Source organism: Crocodylus porosus, unplaced genomic scaffold, assembly GCF_001723895.1.
Source record: "Crocodylus porosus isolate Cpor-Errol unplaced genomic scaffold, CroPor_comp1, whole genome shotgun sequence".
Lineage (NCBI taxonomy): Eukaryota > Metazoa > Chordata > Crocodylia > Crocodylidae > Crocodylus > Crocodylus porosus.
The window spans coordinates 79,556,815-79,568,436 of NW_017728943.1; the positions used below are offsets into that span (position 1 = coordinate 79,556,815).

General features: G+C 45.7%; 1 protein-coding gene across 1 annotated transcript in view; it reads right to left on the reverse strand.

The window, feature by feature from the left end:
• Window positions 1-11,622, reverse strand: part of DNAH8 (dynein axonemal heavy chain 8) — a 310,177-nt gene that overhangs the window by 212,970 nt on the left and 85,585 nt on the right. Inside the window, exons 28-29 of the mRNA XM_019549625.1 lie at window positions 8,123-8,249; window positions 2,452-2,687 (exon numbers count right to left, since the gene is read on the reverse strand). Of these exons, the coding sequence (XP_019405170.1) occupies window positions 2,452-2,687; window positions 8,123-8,249 (363 nt within the window). The remainder of the gene's footprint in view (window positions 1-2,451; window positions 2,688-8,122; window positions 8,250-11,622) is intronic.

The window sequence follows — 11,622 nt, forward strand, 5'->3', positions numbered from 1 at the left end:
ATACCTCTAACAACATGGTGGGGAGGGGGTTTCCATGCATCCCTTTAACTCTCAGGAACACACTTTGAGGTATTAGTCACATTAGAATCTCTCTCACAGGCATCAACCACAAAAAAGAAGCTACCTGAGCCTGTTCCCATTCTCACATCTTTTGTCAAAAAAGTGTCTCCACAGCTGCTATTCTAAGACTGCACACTCTGCTACTTTGAAGGCCCAGACAAATAGGAAAGATAGAACTGGGTGTCATCAGCACACTGACAGCAGTCCAAATCTCTACACAGTCTCTCCCAGTGGCCTCAGGTACACATTGAATAGGAGGGGTAACAAGATGAAACCCAGGGACACCCCACAGGAAAGGTCCCTATGGGACAAGCACTTGCCCATCACCACCCTCAAAACCTTACTGCTAGGAAAGCATGGAAGGGTGGTCCTGCAAATACCCACCAGATCATGAAACTGTGTTATTAGCACCTTGTGGTCAACTGTAAGAACAGATCGCTGAAAGAATTAATAGGATCAACAGGGTACTGTTTCCCCTATCAATGTTCAGGAAAAGATCATGAACTAAAGCCAGGTATCCAAAAGACTCCAGATATATCTGGAGCTGTCAAGTGACACCCATACAATCACCTTCCCCAAAAGGGGAAACAGGGATGAGAAAGTCAATGTCAAAACAGATTTTCTCAAGTAATGGATGGAAAAATGCAACTTAAGTATGTCCAGCACTCACCCTCCCAAAATGAGGCACTGACCATGCTTACAAGCAATGGCTCCAATCTGCCTGGGGCTGGTTTTATAAGGTAGGATTGTGATCAATCCAGTTCACAAATGGTCACCTGTATCTCCCCAAACTCATCTTCTGCATTGGTGAATCACAACAAATGAAACTGGTCCAGACAAGGCTGAGCTTCCCAAGTCAAAATATACACTCTATAGCTAAATTGGTGGTACCCAAGCCACACTTTATACAAACATTATTTCTGTAAAGTAGGTGTTGAAATAATCACAGAAGACCGTGGATGACAATTTCCAGGCAGAAATGATCAGGATTTACCAAGCCATACACCATCTGGAAAAGTTCCGGTGGACAATACTTTGCAGATACAATAGCAGAGGAGAAGAAAAACATCTTTCCTGCTGCCACTGCCATACTACTATAGTCCTTTATAAACAATCTATGCCACAGTCACTTGGCTCTGGCACAGGTTGAGAGTGACCTCTAATAGCCTAATCTCCTGCTCCGTGCTCTAACTGCCCACCCTCCTGCTTCAGCTGTCTCAACTCCCCTGTATACCAAGCAGATCTATGCTCCTGCTGTGGTGGGAATGGGGACCTGGGTGCCAGTGGTTCTATGCCTGAGGTCAGTATGCTGTTCCACAGTTTGACCAAGCCTGGAAATGACCTCTGTACAGTACTGCACTCATGTAGTGTGCATTGTGTTGTGTACACATACCCTAGCAGTGACTTTAGTCATATGAATAATCCCATTAATATCAATGAAACTATTTACTTATAAAATCTATTGAATAAATGTTTGCAAGATCTACTGATTATAAACCCTCTGGTGTAAAACCTTTTCTTTAAACTCCTCTCAAAGCACCTAGGATACATTTATACTACTAAAATAAAATAAAATATACAATCAATTACCTTTTCCTATATGCCTATAACAATGTGAATGAACAACATAGGAAAGTCTGGGGAATTATGCTTCTGCTCCAAGAATTTATTTTAATTTGATCCTGAAAAATAATTAGTTCTGTGTCTTCCCTGTATTAAGTTCCATTACATACCTCCCTTAGCCCCCATTTAATATGAAGGTACCAAAACTGGTGACACAATTTGAAATCTTTTTGATATGCTGATATACAACCTTTCTGGAAGAAAAAAATTAGTATTTAACCTTTTTTCTCTCCATAAAAGGTGGACAAATAAACAAAAATTGCAATTCTTTAAATTGATTAATTTATTTAGGAAAAAACATAGTACATAGTATATATACCAGAGATAGGCAAAATATGTTCTACGAGCCAGATCCAGCCTACCAAGGGATTTTATTTGTCCCACAGTGAGTCCCTCAGCCCTGCCTGGCACAGTGTGGGGGGCAGCCCACACTGCAGTGAGTGCACCCAGTCCCACCACCCTCTAGTACAGGGCTGGAGTAGCATAGCAACCAGACTCTGCTTTCCAACAGCCCCAGTGGTGGTGGCTCCTTCCGGTTGCCTCTGTTAGTGTTGTCACCACCACTGGACCTGGCCCCGCCACCTGGCCAGCCCTGCCTGTCTGCCCCTTACCCACTGCCAGGGGTGCCAGATAGAGCAGGCAGGTTGGGTCTCCAGGAAGACCAACCTGGGACCCCCATGAGCAGGACACATTTGGCCAGGGGATGGGATACAGACATCCCATTTTAACTAAAGTTTTAAACAAAAAGTCTGAAAAGAATGGTCTTACCTCAATAGGTCCTAAAGTCATATCTATTTGTATTTCTTTATCACGGATGTTGGATAAAGCTTCCATTGCAAATCTGACATCATCTAAGTCACGAATGGGTCGAGATAATTTCTTTAAATATTCAGTTATAAATGATATAATGTCAGTCATTTTCTTCTTGTATTCCTCATTTAAGTAACGACAGAGCAGCATTTTCCATGCTTTGGCTTCAATTGACAAAGCTAATTTCAATGGCCCTGAATTGCAAAACACACACATGACTTTACTGCATCTAAATTTTAATTCTCTCAAGAAAACCACACTATTGATGTACAAGTCATGTATATATCTTTACAATGTAATTCTGGTCAGAAGAATGGCTGTATGAACAGAACCAAATTATAACATTTAATTGCTTCATAAACATTTCAAATGTACTGGTTCATTTTTGTGGTTGCTTTGTACATTTTATAAACCTTTAAAAACAAGTTTATTTCACTAGAAAATGAAAAAAAATTAGATGAACAACAAAAGAACAAAATTGTCCAATTAAACTGTATTTATTTAGATTCTCAGACAAGTCTCATTTTCTGCAAATCAATGAAGATCCATTAAAGCTAGTGAAATTAAACTGATTTACACTAAAAAAGGATTTGACTCAGTAGTTATTTTTGAAAAAAGAAAATTTTAATTAACAACATTTATTACCACTAGCAATGGAAGATGAGTGATAGCTAACCTAATATAATCATTATATTCACAAAGAAGGATTATGTGAAAGCATATTTATCCATTTTATATGCCCTCCTTTTTTTGGAGTTTTTTTTCAAAACCAAATCATATTTCCCTTTGTGGAGAAACAGGAGCCCTGAAAAAACTACAAAAGGACTGATGATGAGTCACTTTGAGTGGAATGTGGGTTATTTAAGGGCTGCATTGACGGACTTACTATTCATGTCTGCCTAAGGACAGTATTTCAGGGTTAAATTCTCTCATAAAAATCCTATAACCCAGAAAAGTGTTTCTAATCAAAAAGGCAAAAAAGGGAAAAGAAAAAAACTATTTTTCTTCTGATGAATTTGCCAGCTGAAGTTCAGCACACACAGACCAGTTTAAAAATGGTGGGTTCTGGTCTAAGTTAGACCTCAATGTACTGTCACACTTAAGCAATTTAGGGTAGACCATTCTATCAAACTTCTACACCAGATCCCCTCCTAACTCAAGTTACGTTGCAGGCATGCAGGAGCTCAGTTCATACTTGGCTGCTCCAGCCAAATGTCTAACCTACCCCCCACCTCTGGGCTGCCACAGAGCCAAGGCAGCACAGACCCTCCGCATAGCCCTGCATCCTGCCTCTGGCCAGCTGTCACTGGTGGAGGGAGGGAGGTGTCCGTGGCCCTGAACCAGCCCTGGCACTTGAGCACCTGTGTCCCCACACTGTGCTACTCCACCAGGTTGTGAAACATCTGATGATGTACAAATACCTTATGCTGAACCCAGGAGAAGCCCTGCATGCTGGCTCAGCCCCATAGGAGCCTAGCCCTGTCACCTGCACACCCACCCCATGGCTCATACCAGCTCAACTCTGCAGAAGCTCAGGCCTAGCACCCATTATACACATACTCACCAATCCCCTTAGCACCAGGCACTGGCTCAGACCTGCAGAAGCCCAACCCTAGTACCAACACACCACATCTCAATGATGAGAGCCAAGCATCCTGCCCTCAGACCCCAGAATGGCCTTCCCCGAAGCAGGAGCTAGTGTGGGAGGCTTGCCTCTAGCGGGTCAGGGTGGCAGGAGGCAGAACATTGGGACTGGGTCTGCATGGAGGCCCTGTGGCCTCTGAGGCCAGCCACTGCTGGTAGGTACCTAGGGCATGGGCACTTGGCATGCCACAAGGCTTTTTTTGGCCCACAACTACAGTGTGCTACAGTGTACTACAGTGTGGGGTATGGGGAGGGCACTGAGCCTCCAAACTGGGGCAAGCAAGCAGATGCCCCTGGAACCTTCAGGTGGGGCATGGCAAGCTGCCTCTGTCTTGCAGGTAAAGGTCAATGGAAATTTCCAGGCCTGGCCATGCAGCATTGCCAGAATCATGGGGTGTCTGCTTGAAGCCCCTGGAACGTTTTAAGGTTGTGGGGATGGCCTGACCAAGGGAGCCCCAGTTACGTGGGAGCAGGAGACACACCCAGCTGCAATGAGAGGGAGAGTCACACGCCAGGACCCACACCTTTGCACATCCTTTGCTCTTCCAGCCTTCCATCCACCCCCTTGCAGCTACACCCTCACCCACCCACAGACGCTGAAATCCCACAGGCACCACCGCAAACCATGAATCATCCCATCCCTTCCTCCTCCACTACGCAACCCTGGGCACACAACTGGGACTATGGGGAGATGAGGGATCTCGTTGTCATCTGGGATGAGGAGGAGATCCAGCACCAGCTCCAGAAAATATAATGCAACAGGGATGTCTTCAAGTGCATCACCTAGCAGATGCAGGAGTGGGGCCACAACAGGGACTAGATGCAGTGCCCAGACCATGTCAGTATAACCACATAGATGACACCAGTGAAAGATCCAGAGCCTGGAGGCAGACCAGGCCATTCTGAGGAGCTGTCCTGCTTTCTCACCAAGGACAGTGCTGTTGAGACCATGCACACCTACAACACTGCTCAGGGGCAGGAGGAGTCACCTTTTGGGATTCTGCCAGAGGAGCAGGTATAGGGAGGCCCCAGGATGGCAGGATAACTAAGTCCAAGAGCAGGTCCCCAGGGCAACAGCACAGCTGGTGGAGCCAGCTCACAAGGAGTCTGTCCCATTCGTGCTAATCCCCACACCATCACAGGATATGGGAACTGAGGTGCACTGAACCTAGACCTTGACTTCCCCTTGCACAGGGCCATAAGCAAGAAGCATGGCACACAGGAGGGGCACCAGTGCCATCAGGGACATCACCACACTCCCACACCCAATCAGCCTCCCCCAATACTGGCAGTCACCCCATGTGCACAGGATCCCCAAGCAGTTCCAGGCCAGTCCTGAAGGGATACAGGAGTACTCAGAACAGGGGGAAGAGTGCAGCCCACTGAGCCAGGCTGTCACTGGGACAGTGTCTGGCAGGAGAGCCCACTGCCCCAGCTCATTCACCTACCAGCTGGGGAGTCTGGGAGTTAATTTTGCTCCCTGCAGTCCCCCTCCTGACCCAAGCCCTGCTGTGGGGGAGGCAACAGTTTTGGTGGGGATAGGCAGCACTGTGTTCAGGCCTGCTGCATGACATGGGCCTCCTGGGGTCCAGTGAGGGAGAGCCAGGAATCTATGGCACCTGCTGAGGCAATGCCTTGTGCCCCACTATCTCTTCCCTCTAGCTCAGAAGCCACCTCCCACCCCTGGTTCCACTCCACAGCCCTCTCAAGCACACAGTGGGTTTGGGATCACCCACCTGTCCAGCTCCTACAGGGGGAAGTCCATGGTCTTCACTTCTAAGTTCAGGGAGTAGTGTGCCAAGTGAAAAGCCCCTGTACCCTGTGCCTCCCCTTCAGGGTTTTGTGTTTCTTGAGTTCAGCCCCTGAGGCATTCCCCCAAACCCTGCCCCTGTTCTAACTGCCCCTTCCAGGTTCTTTTGCCCCTTTCTCAAACTCCCTGCGCTCTCCAAAGGTTTGCTGGTTTGTGTTAATTGGGAAGAGAGACCTGGGCACTGTTCAACAAGTTTTATTTATTAAACACAGGGAAAGCTTAGCAGCTGCAACATTTTATTAAAAACTAAGGCATGTCTCTTCCTTGCTCCACATTCCTCTGTGCTCTGGTGTGTACCCCTGCAAGGGCAGGGGAGGAAGGGAAAGGTGAACAGTGCCCAGGAAGCCTGGGTTGTGGGCAGTGCTGTTCAGAATGCAGGGCCAGAGGAGCTTGGGACAGGAGACCCAGAGCCCAGTACCAGGGCACAGGCATTCAGAGGCCTCCAGCCTCTGGCTCTACTCATCTGGGGAGGGCTCCTGGTCCTCCAGGGTAAGAATGTAGTTGGCCAGGGCTTCATAGATCCAAACTGCCTGCTGCTGTGTGGGGATGGAGTCCCCAAGATCAGTGGGGGGGCTTGCCATCTCCCTTATCCCTATGCTGTCATTCCCATTCTGTACATCAGGCCTTCCTGGCCCAGGCTGCATGGAAGACTTATCCCCTGGTCTCACAGATGTTGTGGAGGACACATGCAATGAGTCACATCAGGTTCTCCATATCCACCTCTAAGTGTGCACTGAGACTCCACCACCATGCCTTAAGGTGGCTGAAGGAGCACTCCACCATCATGCAGGGCTTGTTCAGGCAGTAGTTGAAGTTCTCCTTCTGGCAATCCAACTGTCCTACATAGGGCTTTATCAGCCAGGACATGAGGTGGTAAGCCGAGTCCCTGACGATGATGATGATGGGGAGATCATGACATTACCAGTGATGAAATCGGGAACCCCAGGAGCATAGCACCCACTCTCCATCAGCCTAGAGAGCAGGGAGTTGTGGAAGATGTGGACATCATGGGCATTCCCCGCTCAGCCAGCAGAGAGTTGAGTGAAGCAGCCCTGGTGGTTGACAATGCCATGCAGGATGACAGAGAAGTATCCCCTACAACTGACTAACACCTGGGCACCTTAGACCAGGCAAAGGATGGGGATGTGGGTGCCATCCACAGCCCCTATGCAGTTGGGGAAGCCCATTGATAGAAACTGGCAACCACCTCCTGTGGGTTGATGAGGCAGATGAAGCAGCTGACCAGGATATCCTAGATGACCGGGTACACCTCCTGAATGGCCTCAACAACCATAGTCTTGCCCCTGCCAAACTGGCTGGTGATGTGACAGTAACTGCTGGGGGGTGAGGGCAGCTTCATGGCAGCAATGGCCACCCACTTTCCTGAAGTGAAGGACTGCCATATGCCAATGTCTTGGTGTGTGTTGTGGGAGCCACCTGGACAATGATATCCATGAAGGTAGCCTGGCACATGTGGAAGGTCTTGACCCACTGTCCAATATCCCAGGTGCCCAGGACAATCTGTTTCCATCAGTTGCTGCTGGTAGCGCAGGCCCAGTACTGGCAATTTATGGTCTGGAGGTGGTGCCACAGCACCCCAGCAACAATGGCAGTCTGGGTGACCTTGTCCTTATCTGCCACGTGAAAGTCAGTGGCCCAGCCCAGGACACTTCTTGGGCACAGTGTATAGTAGGTGGCCCTGACTGGGACAGCTGGCTGACTCCTGAGTCTCGTTGCTTAGGTGCAGGAGGCAGGATGCGAAATTGCTCTCAACCTGCTGGCCTTGGCCAATGCAGACAAGCTATGTGCCCACTCCCACTAAAGGGCGAATGTCTGTTCTGTTCATTCCCTGTCTAACCTAGGGTGTTTAGAATAAAGTGCAAAAATTAAACTGGTTCCACCTCAGGCTTTTTGAATGTCTATACTTAGCCTGAGTCAGTCTGTGTCGTACACTGCATTAGACTGTAAAGTATCTAAAGTAGGAAGAAGCACACATAGATATAATAATAAAAAGATTTCTAAGAATTCCCATTCTTATATGACCACTGATTACAATCATTGCACACATTAATCAATAAACTTCATTTTATACAATAAATCAGATGATTTAGGATATAACGATTACATTCATCTATTACCTTTACATTACGTAAAAGGAAAAAGGAATACTCATACCTGTCTGCAATTCAATTGGACCTACAAGAATAGTAGGTTTTAAATCCTCAATCTCTTGCTCAAAAGTAGCATAATGAAGAATTTCAGCTCTGATTTCAGTCAGAGAAGGATTGCTAGCCAGAAATTCCTGCATGAAATTAGAACTATTATTAAACAGTGTTTCTACTTCATCGGTAAAATTTTGGGAACCGCAGAAAACAGATGAGCTACATCAAATACATACACAGTTGCACGAACAAATGTCCTACAATTTTACAGGCAAACTGAGCAATCCCATGTATGAATACCAATATGTCCATGCAAACAGAGTATTTCCCCATGTAATGTCACTCATTGCACAGCCCTTTGAAAATTTGGCCCTCAAACTATCAAAACAACTATATCTTAACTACTGTTCTACTGTGCGCATTCATGATCTGATATTTCTTTTCTTGTCTGAGATTGGCTTTGTTTTCTTTCTCAACTAGTACTCAATACACATGACATTTGTCTCTCAGTTTTTTTAAATAAGATGTATAAAAGTGGCAATGAGCAGAAGGGCTTATTAAGAATATGGGTTGGGCAAAAAGTTAATGAATTCTAGGATAACAGGGACAGACAACTCAGGACTAACTACAAAAAAGTCCCAACTGTTTTCTGAAAGAAACCCACACTCCTTTAACTGTATTTCCTGATAATACTCCTCCTCAGTCTAGTCTAGGAAAGTGCCTAGTCCTAAGTATAATTCATACCTTAAAATTTAAAAATATAAGAGTTATTTTCTGGGGCATACATACAAAATAATTTGCTTTCCTTCAAAAGGAATTATTCATATAACTGCCTTTCTGCTTCTCCTTGGCTTCACTTTCCAAATCAGAATAATTAAGCATAAGTGACCCAAGTGCTGCTTAGTGAAAAGGAATTTGCTTGCTTATAAATAAAAGTGTTGCCTTTGTATAGCTACAGCTGTGAAATGTGTCCCTGGATGGCCTCCTCCTGGGACCCAATATCCAGAGCCAAAATTATTTAAGAGAGTGCTGCTCTCCACACGTTAGTTATTTCTTTTAAGCCTGAAAACACAAACTTAACTTGGAACTCCGAGCAATTAGGGGAATGAGTGGATAATATAAATATTCAGAGACACTGGTCTCAAAGACTTTCAATTACAGGCAACTGACCTCTATAGCAGCATCTACAGAGTTTCATTATTGTGAGGGCATAATTAATAGTACAAACAACTAGAAAAGTGAATTTAAGAGTCTTGTTCTACACTGCAGAATGTGCCTCATAAAAAAAGCATTCTGCAATGATTCTCAGGGGTACCTGTGGCCACAATTTTCAACTGTATTGACTAATGTGAAGCTGGTCAGAAATCTGCCTTGCTCCCCCCTAAAATCTCATTTTGTTTTAGAAAAGTTTTTCTTTTTTTGTCCTGCCAGGCCACATATGTAAGCAGACATGACTTGGCACAGACAGAAGTGTGGACCACCAATCCAAGGCCCCTGCTTCGAGCAAGCCGGAAATGCTAGATTCCCTCAGCCTCAGGGGAAAGGATATTATGTAATCCCAACTACATGGGAACCACAGAAACAGACACTTGCAAGGAAACAACAGAGAACAAGTAAGCAAGGATTGATAGCGGGTTGAGAAGCAATGTATATCTAACTTTTGCATTCTATTTGACTTTATTAATTAACTCATGGAATACCAGCAGAAATGGAGACAGCCATTAGCAGTCAGGGTACAGTGCATCCCAGCCTAGAACAGTGCATTGTTAAACACTAGAAGTCATCTAATTCAGATGGAAATACCTAGGGAGAGTAGGTTGGCTGAAGCTTGAAGAACCAGTTGCTCTGAAATGGATTGGGATTGAAGGGAGAAGAGATTGACGTCATATATCTGGACGTTAAAAAAGCCTTTGATCTGGTGTCCCATGACTTCCTCATGGAAAAATTGGCCAACTGTGGCTACACCACAGTTTGATGGTTGGGAAACTGGTTCCCAGGTCAGACCCAGAGAGTAGTGGTTGATGGTAGCGAATCAGCACAGTGCCCTGTGTCCAGTGGCATCCCCCAAGGTTCTGTCCTGGGACTGGTTCTCTTTAACATCTTTATCAACAATGTGGACATTGGTGTCAGAAGCCCACTGGCTAAGTTTGCCAGTGACACTGAACTTTGGGTCATAGCGTCCACACCTGAGGACAGGCTAGTGATCCAGGCTGACTTGTATAAACCTAGTAAGTGGGTGGATACAAACCTGATGATGTTTAATACTAATAAATGTAAGGTATTACACCTCGGGGAAAAAAACCTGCAGCATACTTTAGCCTCTGTAGTTCTATGCTTGCTAGCACCACTGCTGAAAGACTTTGGGGTCATGACTGACCACAACATGAACATGAGCCACCAATGCGATATCGCAGCTGGTAAAGCAAACCAAACTCTGCATCTGATTCTGGTCTCCGCAATTCAGGAAGGATGTCAAGAAGCTTGACAGAGTCCAGAGGAGAGCCATGTGCATGATCAGAGGGCAAGAGAATAGGCCTTATGAAGAAAGGCTGAGAGCCATGGGACTCTTCAGCCTGGAAAAGCACAGACTCAGGGGGGACCTGATGGTTCCCTACAAATACATAAGGGGTGTACATCAAGATCCAGGAGAACATCTGTTCACCAGAGTGCCTCAAGGAAAAATCAGGACCAATGGTCATAAACTCCTCCAAGACTGTTTTAGGCTGGACATAAGAAAAAATTTCTTTACCAGCCAAGCCCCCAAGAGCTGGAATAGACTCCCTCCAGAAGTGGTGCAGGCACCTACTCTGGACTCATTCAAGAAATGTTTGGATGTTTATCTTGCTGGGATCCTTTGACCCTAGCTGACTTCCTGCCTCCGGGGCAGGGGGCCGGACTTAATGATCTTTGAGGTCCCTTCCAGCCCTAATGTCTATGCAATCTATAAAAGCCAATACCCAAGCACAAAATAAAGCAAGCAACCTTCTGATGCTAACCTTTAAACGCAGAGGTTGGATGGATCAAAAAAACCCAGAAAGTCCTTCTTTTCAGTAGAAGAAAGGATAGGAATAGATGCATTTTGAGAAAGGGTGTCATATTTAACTGGAAGATCTACCAAGGTCAAAGAAAAACAGATTTGGAGCAGCTGCAGAGAGGGTGAATCCTGAACTTTTTATAAGATTCTATCTTAAAAATTCTTTACTTAGGGAAATGCACACAGGAGGCAAGAAATACACATGGGAAATGTTATTATTTTGTCTAAAACTATGCCTTGTTTCTGTTTTTTATGCTATCAAAGTAAAAAGTAATATATTTTGGAACTGCATGCAAAGTCTGTATGTGTTCCTGGTACAGCTAGCACATGCCCCTGAAGATTTAAATGATGCAGTGTTTGGGGAAAGGATATGGTAAGCTACCCTCCCCTTGCGGGGTCTGCTCCCTGCTGGGGTCTCTGGTGCACCAGCTGGAGGAGCTCCAGGCCACAGTCCAGAGACTGCGTGCCATCAGGGACTG